The sequence below is a fragment of the Geotrypetes seraphini genome, chromosome 5 (genome assembly GCF_902459505.1).
Source record: "Geotrypetes seraphini chromosome 5, aGeoSer1.1, whole genome shotgun sequence".
NCBI lineage: Eukaryota > Metazoa > Chordata > Amphibia > Gymnophiona > Dermophiidae > Geotrypetes > Geotrypetes seraphini.
Genome location: NC_047088.1, coordinates 69,353,847 through 69,376,215, shown reverse-complemented (window position 1 = coordinate 69,376,215; position 22,369 = coordinate 69,353,847). Strand labels below are relative to the sequence as shown.

The 22,369-nt window shown below is 42.5% G+C and overlaps 1 protein-coding gene across 2 annotated transcripts in view; it reads left to right on the top strand.

Annotated features, from left to right (window-relative positions):
* The window catches only part of DRP2 (dystrophin related protein 2), a 105,861-nt gene extending 84,248 nt beyond the window's left edge, over nucleotides 1–21,613 (top strand). For both annotated transcript variants that reach the window (XM_033943948.1, XM_033943949.1), the window contains 6 exons: nucleotides 23–88; nucleotides 1,960–2,103; nucleotides 4,523–4,760; nucleotides 5,477–5,597; nucleotides 19,024–19,110; nucleotides 20,967–21,613. In XM_033943948.1, the coding sequence (XP_033799839.1) occupies nucleotides 23–88; nucleotides 1,960–2,103; nucleotides 4,523–4,760; nucleotides 5,477–5,597; nucleotides 19,024–19,110; nucleotides 20,967–20,986 (676 nt within the window). In that variant the 3' untranslated portion in view covers nucleotides 20,987–21,613. The remainder of the gene's footprint in view (nucleotides 1–22; nucleotides 89–1,959; nucleotides 2,104–4,522; nucleotides 4,761–5,476; nucleotides 5,598–19,023; nucleotides 19,111–20,966) is intronic.
* The last annotated feature ends 756 nt before the right edge of the window (nucleotides 21,614–22,369 follow it).

The following is a 22,369-nucleotide window of genomic DNA, read 5'->3' as shown; positions in this document are numbered from 1 at the left end:
TTAACATTTTTACCTTCTGCAGACTTGCTGAAATGGAGAACCAGAATAGTTCTTTTTTCAGTGACAGCTTATCGCCAGACGAGAGCATGTAAGTATCTTGCATTATTATGGAGAGCTTGGATTAAGCTTGTATCAACAGTGGTTATTACAGAAAGCAGAAAGTAAGGCACCAGCAAGGAGAAGGGAAGAAGAGATTTATTTTTTTATATTATTTATATACCTCTTAAATCCTAAGTGGTTTGCATTCAGGTACTTTATCGTATTTCCCTATCTGTCCCGGCGGGCTCAAACTCTATCTAGTGTACCTTGGGCAATGAGGGGATGAAGTGACTTGCCCAGGGTCACAAGGAGCAGTGAGGGATTTGAACCCACAACCTCAGGATGCTGAAGCTTTTCCTAAAGTATCATCTCACACAATTATTTATCAGAATACTGTGTTCTGTTTAAGATTCTTTGCTTAACTCATAAAGCATACCATTTAGGCCAATCACCTCATCTTCCTTCCCTAGCCATCCCATACACACCTGCGAGAGCATTATACTCCCTTGATGCCCATGGGTTGGATTTACCTGGACCAAAATTGGCATTCTATGATATCACAAGATATTCGACCTTCTACTATTTAGTCCCAAAATTATGGAACGACCTGCAACTATATGTCCATTCAGAAAACATCTTTTTCTAAATTTTAAGAAAATGTTTAAAATCTTATTTTTTAAATTTGGCTTTTGATGGTGAGAGTTGATATGAGGTTGATTCGCCAGGCTGACATGCTTGCGGATTTGTTTGGGTGTGGCTATTGTCCTTGATATGAATGTGGATCTGTTCTATTTTGAATGGATTTCCTTTCTTGTAAATTCAATTGATTTTAGTATTGTGAACTGCCAAGACCCATTAGTTGGAATAGCAAGTATACCAGGTTCTAATAAACCATAACCATAAATCAGTGCCTTCTGTAAGGAACAAATCCCCTCCACATACAATAATTTCCTGTCATGGGCTCCCTATACCACTTTGACCAAGACGTTCTCTCCTTTCTATATAGTACATCCTGGCACAGTTCCCTATAGCACTGTAATTGAGATGCTCTCTCCTCTATATACAGTAACATCCTGACATGGTCCCCCTATAGCACTGTGACCAAGAAGCTCTCTCCCCTCTATATTCAGTAACAACCTAACACAATCCCCCTATATCTATTATTTATTTATTTTAAAATTTCTTGCCTGCCTAACACCTAGGAGGGTTACAATTAAACATATACAGTTCATTTACAGGAAAGACAGCAATTACAACTGTATATCACTGTGACTGAGACGCTCTCCTCTATATACACTAATATCCAACATGATCCCACCCCCACCCTGTAGCACTATGACTGAGATGTAATTGTCAATGGTGCTGTGTATTAGAGAATGACACAGGGACAAATTTTTCGTCATCTCCGCAGGACTTGTTTTCCTGTCCCGTCCCCGCAAGTTCTTTTCATGTCCTTACCCCATTCCTGCAAGCTCCGTCCTCATCTGCACAAACCTCAAACACTTTAAAATCATAAGTAGTAACATTCTAGAGCTCAGATTGTGATGTCATAATGCCTCATTCCACCAATGCCTAAGCTCTGTCCTCATCCGCACAAGCCTCAAACACTTTAAAGTCATAAGTAGCAACATTCTAGAGCTCAGATTGTGATGTCATAATGCCTCATTCCACCAATGCCTAAACTCTGTCTTCATCTGCACAAGGCATAGCTTACAGGAATGGGGCAGGGACAGCGACAAAACTCACGGGGATGGGGAAATCGAGTTCCTGCGGGGACGTGGATAAATTTGTCCCTGTGTCATCATTCTCTACTGTGTATTGTCCTGGAGTCCCTCATGACTTTGCACTTTGTTATTATGCGCTGTACCCTCTCTTGTTCTAATGCTTCATAAGATCTCTTGTTCTGCTGTTTCATGAAAGGGACGAGGATCAGTACCTATTGCGTCACTCCAGCCCCATCACTGACCGAGAGCCTTCCAGCATACAGCAGGTCCAGGGCAATGTCAGTGGAGATGACAAGGGCGAGCTGGAAAGAATCCTGGCCCACCTGGAGCATGAGAACAGGTGAGTGTAGGGTATCTGGGCAGAGAACTGGGACCTGGAAGATAGTCAAATAATTAGAGAGGGACATGCTTTTCTCATTCAACATTCTGTTTACAGTACATTTGATCAATGAGGGGAGAATTTTCCATTTTTCTGCAGATTTTTCAGAATACTTTATACTTGTGGGTGTACAAGTTCATTTGCAAATTAAATTTCCTGTTGTTTATCCTTTTGTACATTCACTCCTCCAAACTCCCCTCACCCCCATTTTGCCCTCATAGAGACAGGGTACTTTATGCCTCCTGCTTCTTCTACCATTATGTCCTGCCATTGCCTTGAATGTGACTGAGCCTTTATTTAATTGGGCCTTTATTTTACTTCAGTTTAATTTCTCTATTTTAAAATTTCTAATTTACTTAAATTTACTTTATTTCTAGTAATTTTTATTTTTGTTTTTGTAGTGAATACTTGTTAGAATATGCATATATATCTTGTATCTTTCCTTATTTTTACCTTTCCTATCTGAATATGTTCAATGGAGTTTCCTATTTGAATATGTTCTATGGTGTTCCATTCTGTTTTTAATTGCTACATTGTAAACCGCTTAGGTCAGGGGTGTCCAACCTTTTGGCTTCTCTGGGCTGCATTGGCCGAAAAACGACTTTCTGGGGTCGCGCAAACACTGCAGCAAGACAGAGGAGGGAGCCAGCAAGACAGTAAACACCCGGGGGCAGGAGAGGAAAACATTGCATCGCCCTCGACCGGGGCCGTACAAAATACCTCACGGGGCTGCATGCGGCCATTGGGCCGCAGGTTGGACACCCCTGGCTTAGGTCATGAAAATGAGGGAGCGGTATATCAAATTTTTAATAAACATAAACATTAAAAAAGAGCACACATAATAGAGAAGATAGGAAAATGCCCTCTCCAAGGCCAATATTCAAATAAAGCTGAACTACTAATTTTAAATGCTCATTTTACATGGAGTGTTGAGATGGAAATTGGGACATTCACAATTTTCCCTGGTATTTTAGAAAAGGCTCTGCCAAATTCGGAGCCTTTTGTATCTATAATAATAATATGCTAAGTGCGCATGCGCACTCTTATCCCGTGTTCCCTGAGATCTGATCTGTCGGGATGTGGCCGGCAGAGTGCGCATGCGCGCGTCGAAGGACCGGCCAGGTAACACACCTCGACTCCCCTTCCTCCCCCCCACCCGCCACTGACTCTACCTGGCACACCACTAATACGCTGCGACTCCCCCCCTCCCCCCCCCCGCCGACTCTACCCTCCACACCAGAAATAATGAAAGTAAAACCCAGATGTCTCAATCCGTCCTCTTTCCTCTGGAGCCATATGGTAACCCTACACGGGGATGGGGAAAAATTTGTCCCTGTGTCATTCTCTATGGGCTATATTAATTCAGCCCAAGTTTTGCCATTAGCTATATGCAGGGTTTGCATGAGCCCCATAGCAAGCAGCACTGCCTCTGTTTCTGGTTTTTCCAACCAGGGAAAGAAAACTCTAGATCACGGTATGGTTAGTACTCAGTTCTTTGGACATTCTCAACAGAATTGGAATCTCCTCCTAATCTGAGTGCTCTTCTTTAGGGCTCATGCTGCAACCTCTATTTCTCTGATACAGGAGTTTTGGGATATTTGATGCTGTCTATGAGTTGTTTCTGTAATTTTGGGGAGAATCGTGCCATACGTTTTGTTTCTCAGCATATCTGCTGACAGGTAGGCTTGAATATAGGAGTAGACAGTATAGGCAATGCCTAGAGCACTTGATTTTGAAGGTATAATAGACCCAGGTCAACGAACAACCTGGTCCTGCGTACTTTAAGGGCAGATGTATGTGCTGTTTTATGTACAGCGTTGTGTAAATCTAGCAGCGCTATAGAAATGATAACTAGTAGAAGTAGTAGAACTGTTTGAAAGGGTGAGGGGACTAAAGCACGCCAGACAATCACACGCAGACAAAGGAGCTCAGACAAATGCGCGAAGGACTAAAAGTTAAATTTAAAGTGCTCTGAGAGGGTGTGTGGGGTGGAACCCCCCCTCAACTTTACTAGAAGTGCCAACACTTCTAAGTAAACTGGGAGGTTCCCCCCCCCCACACACCCTCAGAGCGCTTTAAATTTAACTTTTAATCCGGCACGCTGACATCGTGCGCGCATTTGTCTGAGCTCCATTGTCCATGCGTGATTGTCCCGCGTGCTTTCATCTATGAACTGTTTGAAAGAGGTGTCACTGTGGTACTATGGTCTTCCTCTGTTGGCTCACTAATATTTTTGGATCTCTGACACTGACTCCCCCTCCCCCCACACACATCTGCTACTTGCTCTTGCTGCTGGGTGCCAAAATCTTAAATCCATCCAGGAAATAAGAAGGGAGACTAATTCTTGGACTTCCCCTCTTTGCCTGGGGTATGTTTGCAGAATCCTACAGGGGGAGCTGAAACGCTTGAAATGGCAGCACCAGGAGGCCGTGGAGTCCCCTGCGTTGGCGGAGGGGTCCCCTGAATCGGGGTCTGATGCTCACAGTGAGGAGCTGCTAGCTGAAGCCAGAATCCTTCGTCAGCACAAGAGCCGCCTGGAAACTCGGATGCAGATCCTGGAGGACCACAACAAGCAGCTGGAGTCCCAATTGCAGCGCCTGAGAGAGCTATTATTGCAGGTACCCTTGGGTAGAAAGGAGACAGAGGAATAAGGATGGTACACCTTGAATACTGTGTGCAATTCTGGTCACCGCATCTCAAAAAAGATATAGCAGAATTAGAAAAGGTACAGAGAAGGGCAATGAAAATGATAAAGGGGATGGGACAACTTCCCTTTGAGGAAAGGCTAAAGTGAGTAGGGCTCTTCTGCTTGTGGAAGAGACAGCTGAGGGGAGAAATGATAGAGGTCTATAAAATACTGAGTTGTAGTGGAATGTGAATTGCTTGTTTACTCTTTCCAAAAATACTATTACTAGAGGGCATGCAATGAATCTACTAAATAGTACATTTAAAATAAACCAAAGTATTTCTCCACTCAGCCTGTAATTAAACTCTGGAATTTGTTGCCAGAGAATGTTGTAAAAGCAGTTAGCTTAGCAGGGTTTAAAAAGTATTTGGCTAATTTCCTAAAAGAAAGGTCCATGGACTTGGGAAAATCCATTGCTTATTTCTTGGATAAGCAACATAAAATCTGTTTTATTGGGATCTTGCCAGGTACTTATGACCTGGATACTAGGCTTGATGGACCTTCGGTCTGTCCCAGTATGGCATGTTCTTATGATAGGATAGGGACTATGGGCACTGCAGCAGAGAGGCAGCTAAGGTTATGGTAAATGCTGAAGGTTGTGGGGAATGTGTGAGAAGTTAAAAAACACTCTTCTCTGTGCCTCCTAAGCCTCAGACAGATTCAGAGGGAAATCACTCAGCTGAATCCTCCCCCGCTTCATCTCCTCGTCAGTCTGAAGGAAGTCATCCCATGGAGCAGGAGCGCAGCACCCCAGAGACTGAGGCTGCAGGTGAGGATTAGCTTCTAAAATTGCCCCCCCCCCCCACTCCTTCCACTGAAAGGACAACAGAACGCAGCCCCTGTGTCCGATTGTTTACTGTGCATACTTGTGGGTGCTAAATCCATTGGAAATTACGCCTCCCTGTGCTCAATATTAGGGGTGCTTGAGCACCAACAGCACTCTTGGAGCTGGTACCTATGCTTCTAACACAATGGCTTTGTCTATGACTTCAGTAAAAGGCCATGTTGTTCTCTCCATATCCCACAAAGGCAAGTAGCCTCAAAAAGTGTAACTGCCACCCTTTCCCCAAGCTAAATAGGCCATGCAAATACTTGCTTACTTCACACAGGATTCTTCCCTGAGGGGAGACAATCATCTTTCCCAGTATCTTTCTGATTTTCCAGCCCCCATTATAAACTAGAGGGCCGACTTGTTTGTGACTCCAAAGAAAAAGATTCACCACTTACAGTTCTTCAATACTCAGCCACCAAGGTCAGCATTTGTTTAGTCACAGTGGTCCAAAAATATCTGGATATTCGGCGCCTCAGTGACCATCACTGCACTTTCAATGTTGACTTGTATGCTGACACAACATTCACAGTCTTTGAGTGTACTTAAAGCATTATATTTATCTGTTCCGTTGTTTGAACTTGGAAAAACAGCTCTGCAGCGCAGTGATATGTTGACTGTTCAAAATTAATCCTGTAGTGAATATAATAATGAAAAAATGAAATGTGTCCATCTCTACAAGAATGAGCCTTGGAAATCTCTCCAGTATGAAAACTCATTTGTTACCCATTTGCAGTGATGGACATTGAAGATGCCTGTTCATTATTTTGAACAATGAAACTTCGCACTCGGCCATGGCGGTAACAGCTCAGATGCTCACAGAATTCCTATGAGTGTCGGAGCTGTTACCGCTGCGGCTGGAACTAAAACTACAGTTTTGTAAAACTACAGTTTTGTAAAAAGGGACTTTCGTTTGGTAATTAAATATATATTCCTGGTTGAGGATTTACATAGACTGTCCAAATAGTGCCAAAGGGGTCTGTAAGGATAATGCCTCTGAATATCTTAGATTGAGCATTTAACCAGATAGCAGATGCTGCCATCTGGATAAATGCTTTTAACATATTGACCAAGAAAATTATAGTCCAATAGCAGATACTGTACCGCAAGTTCGCATTCCCTTCTCCCAAAGGATGCAAATTCAAAAGATTCCTCAACAGAACACTCTCCTTTCAAGCAGGGGTCTGGAACAACACCTTATGTGACCTAATCCTCAACTCTCTAACATACCATTCTTTCAGAAAATCACTAAAAACCTACCTATTCAACAAATTTACCCAATCCTCCAAAACTGCGTGACACCTACCTCATCTTACACACCTCTTCCTCCTACCCTATGCCACCTCATCACATAACTGTCTTTCTACCCCTCCCCAATTCTAACTGATGTTACCTCGCTGACCTTACATCACCTCTTGTTGGACACCGTCTTGAACTGAAAAGGTATGATGGGATATAAATAAAGCTATTATTATTATATGTTCGTCAATATACAACCCACTGCACTCAATGTTTTTTTTTTAAATGCCAGCTACCATGGACAGAATTAGCCCCAGATATTGGTAAGATGCTGCAAACCATAAACATTTAAAAGAAAAATGAGACAATTACAGTAGACAGTGTTAACCCATCCTATTTCACTCCTCTCCCACTCACTTTCCACTAAGAACTATGGTCCATGACAAATTTCAAGTTTATAAAAATTTGATGCAAACGTTTATAATATTATTTCCCAAAGTGAATTACATATAATAAAATCAGGGGTAACAGAGACTCATAATTATACGTACAAGGACAAATTCTGAAGACAGACAGACAGAAACGGGAGGAGAAGGGGTAGAATTACAGTTCAATCCTTGTCCCCCAGCATTCAGCTTCAGCAGTCTGTCAAGTCAAGGTCACTTACCAAGCCTGTTAACCTATATATCAGTGGTCTGCAGGCTCCTTCAACCTCTGAAGGACTTGTTTTAGAAGGGACGGAAGCCAGCAGGCACCAGCCAACTGCCCTGCTTCTGCCAATTTGTAACATCAAACCTCTAGTAGCCACCTATATATTTGAGAATTTTCCTCAGAATGCCACACTGTATAGTCGTGTGGTAGCCATCCTCATAGGAACTTTATATTGTGTGATTCTTCAATATTAAATGTTCTTTTGTTCTATGTTCATAATAATTTATAAAGTGCTAGTGCTCATTTGAAAATGCTGACTTAGCTATCCAAGTGCTAGTGCAAAACAGTTACTTAGCTTAAAACTGGGTCTGCCTCAATCCCCACCGACGCGTTTCATTATTTCATCAGGGTCGTGGACGGAGAAAGCTAACAAAATAGAATAAAATAAGTTAAAGACCCAAATTGCCATAATATTGAGACCAAAGCACTATGAGATAGTAAAACACCTTACCAGAGCGGTTCAGAATCTTAGCAAAATGCTAAATCCTTATACTATTCGCCGGGGCTGCAATATTGCCGCAGCGTACTAGATGGAACTAATAAGCCGGCTGCCCCGATCATGTGACCACAAACCGGCCAATAAGCAACTTACAGGAAATAGAATGTAAAAATACAGCTCAAACATTGTCATATTGCAGAAGTTATCCAGGAACCCGGAGGAGCTTCCCAGTGTACTGCACAGAGTGTCATATGTATGACTACCTTCCCTCGGGAAGGCAGGCATACATATGCAGTCGGTGTCAGGAACTGGAAAGCCTGAAGAAGGAAGTTGGTCGACTGCGGTGCAGGGTTCAAGAGCTGGAGGGGCTCCACATCTCAGAAGCACCTTTCAAGACAACTGAAGACCCCGCAGGAGAAAGCCACATCGAGGAGTAAGTAAGGGAGCTCGAAAGATTCATCGAGGCAGGTAGAAGAGCAGGATCATCAGCAGCGCTGGAGCGAGGAAGCTACGGCTACACAAGATGGAGGACAGGGGCCAACAGATGGAAGACAGGGGCCAACAGACGCCGAGGATGAAGGATCACATGGAAGATTCGAGCAAGCAGAGAGGGCGAAGACTGGCGGGTACCCCGGAAGAGAAATACTGAACCACACCGAGGATACAGACTTGAGACCAGTGAGGAAGCTGAAGAAAGGGAAATCTGCAGTCGTCGTGGGAGACTCAATCCTGAGAGAAGTGGACAGTCACGTAGCAGGAGGGAGAGAAGATCGGCTAGTGACCTGTCTCCCAGGAGCAAGAACGAAGGACATCACCGACAGAATCGAGAGGATCCTGGACGGCGCAGAAACAGAAGAGACGGCAGTGATAATCCACGTGGGAACAAATTATGTCAACAGGAGAAATTACAGCAGGACTACGCCAATTGAACAGTTCAAGATCCTAGGAAGGAAACTGAAGCTGAGGACACAGAAGATAGCATTCTCAGAGATTCTGCCAGTACTGAGGGCAGACGTGAAGAGGCAGACCGAGCTACAAGCAATAAACGCATGGTTGAGGAGATGGTGCGAAGAAGAAGGATTCCTTTATTTTTTTTTATTATTATTTATTTATCAAATTTTTACATGTTATAAATCAAGTATCCACTTGTACAGAAAGTTGAAGAAAAGCAAGAAAATAATACTCAAAGGTAAAATACATAATAATCAAATAAAATAAAATAAATATTTAGCTTAAATTCAGCTCAAGTCCTCAACATTAGATCCAAGAAGGATAAGGCGGACATATTAACAAATGCTAACAACTGCTAACAACTATCAATTCAAATATTAGGAAAACAAGATCCCCTGGCTGAGAAAGGATATCATTATTCAAATGCACTTCACTTTGATTTTGATTTTCCTTCATCCAGCCGAGTTCCTGCCAAAAAGGCTGTCAACTGGAATGGTTCAAAGAATACATATTTCTTCATATGGTATTGTATTACACATTTACAAGGGTATCGAAGGAAAAAAGTCCCACCAAGAGATGTAACCCCTGGCTTCATCAAAAGAAACTCTCGCCTTCTCCTCTGGGTTTCCCTTGCCAAGTCTGGAAACATTAATATTTTTTATCCAAGAAATTCTTTCATTTTATTTCTAAAGAACAATCTAAGCAACCAGTTTTTATCTGGAGCAAGAGCCACAGTAAGAAGCAATGTTGCCGGAGATACTAGCTCTCTATCCGAAAGTTCCAAGATTGCTGAAACATTAAGTAGTTGATTATTCTCCTGTTGTTTAGATGGTGATTTAATAGCTTTCATTGGTAGGTAATATACTTGAGTAAGTGGTGGTAATGTATCCTCTGGAATACCCAAAATCTCCAACATATAACGTTTCAACATATCCCTAGGTGTCACCGAGGCTATCCTAGGAAAGTTAATCAGTCGGAGATTATTATTACGAGAAAAATTCTCCAAAGATTCCAATTTTCTATGCATATTTGTATTATCTTTTATTATTGCTTCATTAAGCTGTTTTGATACTTTTAACTCCTGTTGTATATTCTCAATAGAATTCTTAGATTCACCAATTTCAACTTTTATGTTTTTTATCTCAGTTTCTTGAAGAGTAATTTTATTTTCCAGCTGCAAAAGCTGGGACTTGACAGACTTGGCGAGGTCAGCCACTAAATCCCAAATTGAATCCAGTGTTACTTCTCTGGGTTTTTCAATAACATATGAAGGATTAAAAGTTTGAATAGTCTCACCAGTTTTCAGCTGTTCCTGGCCTGAAGTAATCCCTGATGTTTCCAAGTCCTCGGTGTTTCTTGGACTCACCTGAAAACTCAGGGAGTCCATCTCCACGCTCCCCTCTCTGTTCTCTCTGGCCTCCGAGGGTAGATGCCTGCCTTCTCCCGGCAGCTCCTCCACTCGTGGGGAGCTGGTAACCTGAGGAGGTGGGGGAGGTGCCCTAGCGTCGGGGCTCAACGTTGTCTCTAGCCCCAAGGAGATCACCTCATTTCCGCCCCTCTGAGGCATCTCCAGCGGGGGTGCCGACGCTGCCGGGATATCCTGCATCCGATGCAGGAGTTCTTCTATGTTGCCGAACGAGGGGACCGCCGAACGCCGCAAGGCTCCAGCGGCGCTGCGACCTCTCCTCTTCGGCATTCTAGGTAGGTAAATCTGTTCAGCAGAAAATTTTCAGAAAGTCTCCTCTGGCGTGCTGCTCAGCGTCCGGGACCGTCGGCCATCTTGGATCGTATCCCAGGATTCCTTTTTGTAAGGAACTGGACAACTTTTAGGGGAAGAACAAGCTCTTCAGGAGGGACGGACTACACCTGAGCAAGGCAGGAACGAGACTGCTAGCAAACAACGTCAAGAGAGGAATTGAGCAGGCTTTAAACTGAGAAGAAGGGGAAATCCGATAGTCGACGTGACATTGACAGTTCGGACAAGAATATCCAAAGAAGATACTGAGTGGGAAAAATGCTGGGAACAAGCAAGAGACGAACAACAGAAGCTGTTGACCAACAAAAAGGGCATACAGATAAAATTAGAGGAACAGGAGAGATCAGGAAATCAGGTTGCAGACGAAAAAGATACACCAAAAAATGAGGAAAAAAGGAACAAAAATGTGGGACTGGCAGCCCAAATAGGGGATGGTAAGAGGAGCAAAACACATGTAAAACCAGCAGAGAAAAGAAAAGACCAGGACTTAAATTGCTTGTATGCAAATGCAAGGAGCCTAAAGTCCAAAATGGGAGAATTAGAAGCCATAGACAAAAAAGAAAACCTAGACATCATTGGAATCACGGAAACATGGTGGAACGAGGATAACCAATGGGACGTAGTGCTGCCAGGGTACAAACTCTATAGAAGAGACAGGACCCACAAGAAGGGTGGAGGAATAGCACTATACATAAAAGACACCATTCCCTCGTCCGGAGTGGATATAGAACCAAAGGCGGAAGGATTGGAGTCATTATGGGTCAAATTACCAGGAAAAAGTGGCCTTGACATAAGATTGGGTCTATACTATCGTCCACCTGAACAAACGGAAGCAAACGACAAAGATCTGGCAGCAAAATTGAGGCGGGAAGGTAACAACAAGAACGTGACAGTAATGGGAGATTTTAACTACCCCGGGATAAACTGGAATATTGGAAACTCAAACTGTGCAAGGGAAAAAGAATTCTTAGAGGCTGTGAGGGACTGCTTTATGGATCAGCTTGTCAAGGAACCAACAAGAGGAAATTCCACTCTTGACCTAATCCTCAACGGAATAGGGGGACCTGCAAAAGAAGTGGAAGTAGTAGGACCACTAGGAAACAGCGATCACAACATGATCCAGTACAAATTAGGAGTAGGTACAGCAAAAGGGAAGAGAACCACAGTGACAATGTTTAACTTCAAGTTTCAAGTTTATTAAATTTTAATATACCGACCATCAAGCAAATATCTGGACGGTTTACATTGGATTTTAAAAAACAAAATTGACAGTTAAGAGTAGAAGCAATTGAAAACAAAGAGTATTAAGTTATTTAAATATTATAAAGTGAACATTAAAAACAATAACAAGACAGACTTGACAGTGAGGAGAGAGGGAGTGGATGGGTGAAGTTACATTGTAAGTAGAAAAGAAGAAAGAGGGGTTGGGAAAAAACATGTAGGATGGGGATAAGATATATTGAGTGTTTTTGAAAGCGAAAAATTAATTTACGAAGAATAGAGATTAAATGGAAGAGAATGCATCTCGAAATAAAGTTTTTAGGCTTTTCTTAAATTTCTCAAGATTTTGTTCGTCACGTAGTGGTTGTGAAAGGGAGTTCCACAATGTCGGGGCAGTTACTGCAAAGTTTATTTTACGTGTATAATAAAATTCTTTTATGGATGGAATCAATAAGAGATTTTGGTTTGAAGATCTCAGAGTTCGAGTGGGGCACTGTGGGATAAGAAGTTTGTGAAGGTATGATGGCAGATGAGAAGATTTTATTTTGAATGACAAAAGGATGATTTTGTAGGTGATTCGGTGAGTCATGGGTAACCAGTGTGCATCTTTCAAAGCTGGTGTTACATGATCATATTTACCTAAGTTGTAGATGAGTTTTATTGCTGTGTTTTGTATAAGTTGAAGGCGGCGAATTTCTTTTTGTGGGAGGCCGTTGAGTAGGGAATTACAGTAATCCAGATGAGAGATTATTAGGGAGTGGATAAGAATTTTGATGGATTCGGTTTCTAGAATTGGGGTCAATGAACGGATTATGCGTAGTTTGTAGAAACATGTTTTGACTACCGAACTAATATGATCATGAAATGATAGATCTTTATCAATGATGACACCTAAGAGTTTGATTTTTGTCTCCATTTGAATTGGGATAGATTTGATAGTAATTTTATCTGGTAGAAATTCAGGATTTTTTATTGAGAATAGAAGACCACGGGATTTATCTACGTTAAGAGAGAGTTTATTGGAATGTAGCCAGTCGCTTATGGAATCCAGTTTATTGTTTATATCTTTTATGTCAGAGGTGTTGGAAATATTGATTGGGTGAAGTAGTTGTATATCGTCTGCATAGGCAAAGATCGTGAAACCTATGGATTGTGCTAGGGTTAAGAGGGGAGATAGAAAGATATTGAATAGTAACGGGGAAAGAATGGAACCTTGCGGGACCCCATACGTTAGAGATATTGATGGAGAGGTTTCATTTCTGGCGAGGACTTTAAAGCTGCGTTCTTGAAAATAGGATGAAAACCAAGATAGTGCCGTTCCTGTGATACCACACTCTTTAAGTCTATTTAGGAGAAGCGAGTGATCAATAGTATCAAAGGCAGCAGATAGGTCGAGTGAGATGAGAAGAACAGATTTTTGATGTTCATGGAAGTAGTGTATAGTTGAAATAAGGCCTAGCAGGGATAGTTCAGTCGAGTGTGATGAGCGGAAGCCTGTTTGACAGGGATGTAGAACAAAGGTTTTTTCAATGAATTCTGACAGTTGTGTGTGTATGATTTTTTCAGTTAATTTAGATATTAAAGGAAGATTTGCAATTGGACGGTAATTTGTTGGGAGAGAGGGATCGAGATTGTGATGTTTAATTTTTGGAAAAACGAGAGCCGTTTTCCATGTCAGAGGGACAGAACAGTTAGAAAATGATTTAGATATCATTTCCCAGAGATATGGACCAAAAAATGAGGAGAATTTTTTGAGAAGAAAAGGAGGAATGATTTCGAGGGGAGTGTTAGGAGTATTGAGAGATTTCAATATTAATAGTAAGTTTGCTAATGAGGGCATTGTGAGTGTAGAAAAGGTACTAAATGATAGAATGGTAGAGTCATTGGTGATATGGGGGGAGAGAGGGGATGAAAGTGTTCCGAACTGTGTTCTGATATTTTTAATTTTATTGTCGAAGAAGTTTATTAGTTCTGATGCTGTAGGAGTAGTAGTTATGGGTATTTTTTTAGTAGAATATTTTGATATAGATTGAGCGAGGTTGAAAAGTGTTGAAGAATTGTGAGTGGAGATAATAAGTTTGGCATAGTATTCCTTTTTTGCTTGTTGAATTGATTTTTTATAGTAAGAGGATTTTTCTTTATAGCGCAATAGGAAATTAGGTAGCTTGGTTTTTCGCCATTTTTGCTCTATAGAGCGAAGTTGTTTGCGTAAGATCGTAAGGTTTTCGTTGTACCAAGGTTGTTTTTTATGATTTAAGTTTGAAGTATGTTTCTTTTTTTCCTGTTGGGGTGATAGGGTGTCTAGTAGATTTTTTGTGGAAATGTCCCAGCTGGTGGTTTGATCATCAAGAGATAGAGAGGAAAAGTCGGTAAGGTTTAGATCGAAATGGGTCTGGATTGATGTAAGAGTGATTTTATTAGTATCAAGAAAGGGAACTATGATAATATGAGAGCAATGGTAAGGAAAAAACTTAGAAACAGCTCAAGGAAAAGAGAAACTGTAGAGCAAGCCTGGTCTCTATTCAAGGGCACGGTGCAAGAAGCACAACATATGTACATCCCCAGATTTAGAAAAGGGTGCAAAAAAAAACCGAACAGAAGACCCCGCATGGATAAACAATGAGGTGAAGAAAGCGATAGGAGACAAGAAAAAATCATTCCGGAAATGGAAAAAGGACCAAACTGGGGAAAACTGGAATGAACACAGGAAACGCCAAAGAGTATGTCATCAAGTGGTTAGGAGAGCGAAAAGAGAATACGAAGAGAGGCTGGCCAGGGAGGCAAAAAACTTCAAATCATTCTTCAGATATGTTAAGAGGAAGAAACCGTCGAGGGAGGAAGTAGGACCGTTGGATGATGGAGGCAAAAAGGGAGTGATAAAGGAGCAAAAAGAGGTAGCCAACAGGTTAAACAAATTATTCTCGTCAGTCTTCACAAGCGAGGACACATCCAGTGTACCGGAACCCGATGTGATCTTCCATGGTGATCAAGAAGAGCAATAGAGGTGAGCCATGAGGAAGTCCTCCAACAGATAGATAGATTGAAAAGCGACAAATCACCAGGCCCGGACGGAATCCACCCTAGGGTACTAAAAGAACTAAGAAATGAGATAGCGGGAATACTCCAACGAGTTTGCAACCTATCCTTGAAAACTGGAGAGATTCCGGAGGACTGGAAGATAGCAAATGTTACACCTATTTTTAAAAAGGGGTCAAGAGGAGACCCGGGAAACTATAGGCCGGTAAGCTTGACATCGGTTCCAGGCAAGATGGTAGAAGCACTGATAAAGGACAGCATCTGTGAGCACATCGAAAAAAATGGGCTGATGAAAGCGAGCCAACATGGCTTCTGCAAGGGAAGATCGTGTCAAACAAACTTACTGCACTTCTTTGAGGGGGTGAACAGCCAGTTGGACAAAGGGGAACCTGTAGACATCATTTACCTTGACTTCCAAAAGGCCTTTGACAAGGTACTCCATGAGCGGCTACTTAGGAAGCTGTGGAACCACGGGGTGGAAGGGGACGTACACAGATGGGTCAAACACTGGTTGGCAGGCAGGTGACAGAGGGTTGGAGTGAAGGGTCATTACTCGGGCTGGAGGAAAGTCACGAGTGGAGTTCCGCAGGGGTCTGTACTTGGACCGCTGCTGTTCAATGTATTTATTAATGACCTGGAAACGGGGACGAAATGTGAAGTTATAAAATTTGCGGATGACACTAAACTCTGTAGAAGGGTTAGAACTACGGAAGAGTGTGAGGACCTACAAAGGGACCTAAACAAACTGGAGGAGTGGGCGAATAAATGGCAGATGAAATTCAATGTAGGGAAATGCAAGGTCATGCATATAGGGAGAAAAACCCTGATGTTCAAATGGGGGGATTAGTATTAGAGAGAAGTAACCTTGAAAGAGATTTGGGTGTACTGGTGGATACAACAATGAAGTCAATGGCACAATGCGCAGTAGCCGCAAAGAAGGCAAACAGAATGTTGGGTATTATTAAGAAGGGTATTACGACCAGAACGAAAGAAGTCATCCAGCTGTTGTATCGGGCAATGGTGCACCCGCACCTGGAGTACTGTATTCAGTATTGGTCACCGTACCTTAAGAAGGATATGGCAATACTTGAGAGGGTCCAGAGGAGAGCGACACAAATGATTAAGGGCATGGAAAACCTTTCATACACTGGAAGATTGGAGAGGCTGGAGTACTTCTCCCTGGAAAAGCGGAGACTCAGAGGAGACATGATAGAGACCTACAAGATCATGAAGGGCATAGAGAAAGTAGAGAGAGATAGATTCTTCAAATTTTCAAAACATATAAGAACAAGAGGGCATTCGGAAAAATTGGAAGGGGATAGATTCAAAACAAATGCTAGGAAGTTTTTCTTTACTCAGCGTGTGGTAGACACCTGGAATGCGCTTCCAGAGGAAGTAATAGGACAGAGTACGGTACTGGAGTTCAAGAAAGGATTGGACAATTTCCTGCTGAAGAAAGGGATAGAGGGGTATAGATAGGGGGCTACTGCGCAGATCCTGGACCTGTTGGGCCGCCGCGTGAGCGGACTGCTGGGCACGATGGACCTCGGGTCTGACTCAGTGGAGGCATTGCTTATGTTCTTATGTTCTTATGAGATTAAGTCCATGAGGATTCATAGTATTCAGTTCAAACATCCATCGAAGTTCTTTGATGTTTAGATTGTGTTCAACACCCACCCAACATGTACTGTATCAATGATCCGCCACTTTAAGTCAGTGATCTTATGCTTCAATAGAGACCAGTGGCAGACCAGAGGAGCCATTTCTGCTCCCATGTTGACTCGGGACTTGTGTTCGTTGAGTCTAGCATTCATGGACCTACTGGTGCGCCCTATGTATGTTTTAGGACAGGGGCAGATGATCATATATATAACGTGGTCTGATTTGCAGTCAGTTCTAGATTTGGCTAGATAGATCTTGCCTGTCTGCGGATGTTCCCAACTTTCCCCTATCAGGGCATATTCACACCACTGACACTGGCCGCAGGCATAATGGCCTTTCTGTAAATAAGTGGTTTGTTCTCTGTATGGTCTTATAATTTCCCCCAGATTTCTGGCTCTTTTATAGGCAAAAATCGGGGGGTTGTAATCTGAACCTAACGCCAATTGAGCTACGTGCCAGTGTTTGAGAATTATTTTCTTAATGTTGTTGGCTAAGGGGAAAACTGTTGAACACATACAATAGCTTTTTCCCCTTCTGAATTTTGTTTGTATTGAAGAAGTAATCTTCTATGGGCATATCTAGCTCTGATATAAGCTTGTTGTACTATGTGTTTTGGATATCCCCTCTGTTCTTCTTTTTAAAATTCGGGCTTGAATCTTATATTCCTCAACAGAATGACAAAGCCTGCGCAAATGCAGAAATTAGCTGTGAGGCAAGCTATCCTTAAGTTGACGAGGATGGAAACTGTGATAGCGGAGCAAGCTATTCCTGTCTGTGGGTTTACGGAATATCATTGTCAATAATGTTCCATGGGATTTTAAAAAATTTTTAATCCAAAAACGATATTTCCTGTTGGTTGACAGCAGCAGAAAAATGAATATTAGGATCTACCTGATTTAGCCAGATGAGAAATGAGTTGAAGATATGGATATCAGACTTCCAAATGCAAATGTGTCCAAATGTGTCCCAGAATAGTGTGAAAATTCTCAAATATATAGGTGGCTACTAGAGGTTTGATGTTACTATATATCTGATACATTTGTGCATATATTGAGATCTTGATCTGCCAATTTGTAGTATCACCACCCCAGGGAGAGAGGGAAGGAAGAAGAGAAGCAAGTACATTGTTGGGGGGGGGGGAGAGGGAAAAATTTTGTGGGTGCCATGGCACTTGTGACCCTCTGTGTTGCATCACCTTCGAGTGGCACACCATTATACCTCACAAGCAATTTTTAGTGTAAGGATACAATTACTTTCCTGGAGCATTCTACTACCCCTCTACAGATCTACCCTTTTACCGTGTGTAAGGCAATTCTATAGCAGGGTGATTGACAGGAGTCTATTCTAGGAAGGAACTAGCCTAACCTTGCTTACAATTTAGGGGCAGCTACATACATCAACCATGTGTATAACCGAGAGCAGTGGTCCCCAACCCTGCCCTGAAGGACTAGGGTTACTAGATATCCGGATTTCCCCGGACATGTCCTCCTTTTGAGGACATGTCCGGGGATCCGGACAGTGTTTCAAAACCTGGCACTTTGTCCGGGTTTTGAAAAGCATCTGGCAACGAGCGACATCAGGATGACATCCGCGCATGCCGTCCGACGTCGCTCATTGCTCATGCAGGTCGAGGGGGCAGGGCCTAGGGGTGGAACTGGGTATGGCCGGCTGGAATGGGGCAGGCCTTGGGGCGGAGTCATGAGTCTGTTTGGAAAATCTGGTAACCCTATGAAGGACCACTACCCACTCAGGTTTTCAGGATAGCCCTAATGAATATGCATGGGGCAGATTTGCATATCTGCCACTTCCATAATATACAAATCTCTCTCATTTATATTCATTAGAGCTATCACAAAAACCTGACCTGCTGGTGGTCCTCCAAGATAGGGTTGGAGATCACTGACTTAGAATATTCTGTACATTATGCATGTAAGTGGGAGACCCTGCCTGTATCCTGCTCACCCTTCCTTGCAAATATGCAGTTTGTAAGTTAAGCAGGTATTTATAGAATAGCTCTTAGGCAACATGCTGGCATATGTGAGTAGGTGCGCAGATATGCACACATAAGCTAGTGCTTTAAACATTTGTAAACATAGCACGAGCATAAATGTTAGCACCTATGTTATATAATTAACCCTTTGGTGTGCATCTCTTTTTAGTGACTCATTACCGAGTCCCACCTCCCTTGACCTTCCATCCCCACATCCATACCCAAACAAGGTCTTCTTGGTGAACATACATTAACCTCACCGCCCCCCCCCCCCCCTTTGCACTGCTCCAGATCTGTGTCCTCCACCACTGCTTCCTGCTATGTGTGATACTAACTTCTTTCACCATAACTATTTTCCTAGATGAACTGGAGTCAAAAACTCAGGATACCAGTCTGTGTTTGGAAGACATCATGGAAAAGCTGAGAAATGCTTTCCCAAACTCCAGAGGTATGCTACCCCTTGCTTAAATATTAACTTTATGCTGGTGCTTTCTTTGGACTTTGACTCAGTTGGAACTGGCTTCGGGGCTGGCCCAACCAATAGGTAGGGATAGGCATTCATCTAGGGTAGCACCATTCATCTAGGGATAGGCATTCATCTGTGTGTGTGTGTGTGTGTGTGTATGGGGAGTGAAGGGAGGGGGCACCAAAAAGCAACTGCAGTTAGAGCAAATCAATAAGATCTGACAACCATACAAAATCAGAGAAACAGGGGATACTTTTACTAGCAGGAAGGGTGAACATTTACCCAGACTATTCTGAGGCGGAAGAGGACAAAGGCTGGAAGGCAGTGAGGGAAACATAGGAAGGAGGAAGGGATAATTGTTGGGCCTGGGGGGAGGGAGAGGCTAAAGGCTGGAATGCAGTGAGGGGAACATAGGAGGGAGGAAGGAAGGGACAATTGTTGGGCCTGAGGAAGGAAAGAAATCACCAGACAACGGGGGGAGGAAGAGGATAAAGTCTGGAAGGCGGTGAGAGGAACATAGGAGGGAAGGAGGGAGGAAGGGACAATTGTTGGGCCTGAGGAAGGAAAGAAAGAAATCACCAGACAACCAAAGGTAGGAAAAATGATTTTATTTTCAATTTAGTGATCAAAATGTGTCAATTTTGAGAATTTATATCTGCTGTCTATATTTTGCACTATATTTGTCTATTTTTCTATAGTTGTTACTGAGGTGACATTGCATATTTTAAAAAGTCATCTGCCTTGACATCTGTGCCCTGCACCTGCCTACCACTAGACCACCAGGGGGGGACAGGGTACAAAGCCTGGCAGGGAGGGGGGACAGGGTGCAGAGCCTGGTAAGGAGTGTGGGGTTGGGTGCAGAGCCTGGCAGGGAAAATTTGGTTCAGAATGTTTTATTTTCCTCCTCTAAATTTAGGGTGCATCTGATGGTCAGGTGCGTCTTATGGAGCAAAAAATATGGTATATCACAATACCTGGCCCTGGGTTAACCTGTTATGGATCAAAAAATGGAAAGCCCCATCTGATGCTAAAATGTTTTGGGGTTGTTTGTTTTTTTGGGGTTTTTTTTCTAATATTAATCATTTTAGTAGAGCTGATGCAGGGGTAATGAGCATCCTAAGTCAACTTTCAATCTTTTTTTGTTCCTTCCTATCCATACCATTTGAGACCCATAAGTTCACCCCTTCCCCAAGATTTTCATAACTCAAAAATAATGATCACCCTAACACCAGGCTTCACAGAACAATGCTGTAAAAAAATGCATTATTGGATATCATAATATTATGTATTAAATTTTGTTTTATACATAGAAGTACAATGAGGGCAGTTTACAAAAGCTACTTATTCAGATCACTGGACTATTTAAAAACTGCCCACCTTCCATGTACTAATGGTTCTTTTAGTATGTGTTGCTGTCAGGACCTCTGGTTTTGCTTTGACCTCACTGCACTTTACACCCCCACCGCAAAGCTGCTGCCCTAAGTGACTGTTTAATGGTTAAGCCAGCTGTGCATTTTATCAAACTGTTCCCAATTTTGTTGACATTTCAGAAAAAAAAGCAATTTATTTCAAAATCTCTGCAGTTGAGGGCCGTTTGTGCTATGTAACCCTTTTGTGCCCATAATATTTTCCTGAGCATAAATGTCTAATTTATAGCATTTCTGTTGCCATATGGCAATATGGGGCATAAAGAAGTTAAATCATTGTCACAAGTTTTAGTTTAATATCTCCCCAAAGGTGATTTCTGGTCATAAAATTATTTAGCACAATGATTGTAGATGAACTAGCAGTGCCCAGTTTCCACAATTATCCATAGAATGTCCTTTGCTTTCTCCAAGGTATGACTTCCCTTATATAACATCTTTTGAGTGAGAGACTCTCTTAACCAGCTTCTCGGTCACTTTCCCTGTGATGGACAACACTGGATGCCCTCCAGAATACCCACTGGATCTCTTATCCATGAGCTTGACCAACTTTTGAAGATCTCAGGTGAACAGTCCTTGACTGCAAGAAGGGGCAAATTTTCATGCCCTTCAGCACCACTGGGAGTGAAGCCAAAGCTTATGTCACAGATTTGACCCTTAAACCACCCTGGAGCAAGGAATTAGAAGTGGGTGATATCGCACTAAAGAATTGCAAACCAGTGACCTATGAAGCAGTAAAGGATTATGATAGAGAAGTGGGGTCAGAAAGAGCTTTTCTGGTCTCCAACAAATCAAGATAGGAAGAACAGAATTCAGAGCAAGCCAACATGCCTCATTTTGCTATGGCACTTCCTTCTGAATCGGAAGCAGGCTTCAAACAAACTCAGCAGTGTTAGGACAACCAGCAAAAACAATATCTAGCTTTCCTCTCAAAGGCAACCTCATTGCTCTCCCCCCCAAGTAAAACATTTAGTATTTAAAGTGGTTTTCATTGCTGAATGGATGAGGCTTCCTCCAATCCTTTGGCTGTTCACATGGTTTTCTATGGTATGTGAATGTTTTCACATGCTTTTTTTTGTCTCATTTTAATTTGAGATAAGAAAAGAATTGGCTATTAAATTTTCATTTTAAAAGAAAAAAAAAAAAACCAGCAGAATTTATGGATAGAAGTAAATGGAGGGGGAGAACCTGGACAAACAGTCTAGGGATGAAGTTAGTTTGGGGCATGAGTTCACAGCTCATTCCTCGGGACACACATAACCAGTTGGGTCTTCAGGATAGCCAAAATGAATACACATGAGACATATAAGCAAGCACTGCCTGCATTGTATGCTAATGTATTTCATGCATATTCATAAGTATTTCATGCATATTCATTAGTGAAGCTAAATTGTTGTCAGCAACTCTTCATTTAAATAATTTTGCTATACAGTACTCCCCTGAAATTCGCAGGGGTTCCGTTCCAGGAGCACCCGTGAGTTTTGAAAAACCGCAAATGTGGTTTAGGAGCGGATCGGAGGCGGGAGAGGGCTGCAGGGGTGGCAGCAGGTGCTAAAAACCAATATTTAGGCTGGCAGTCAGTTTAGCTGTGCAGAAGGCTGACCGGGGGGGGGGGGAGAGAAAAGGAGGAATCAGCTGTGCAGAAGGCTGATTGGCTGACTGGGAGGGGGGAGAGAGGAGGAGGAATTGGCTGTGCAGAAAGCTGATTGGAATCGACGGCTGTGCAGAAGGCTGATTCGCGGACTCAGTCATTCCCTGCATTTTCTGACCAGAAGAGGTAGTCACAAAATACCGAGAATGACTGAGTCCGCGATTTG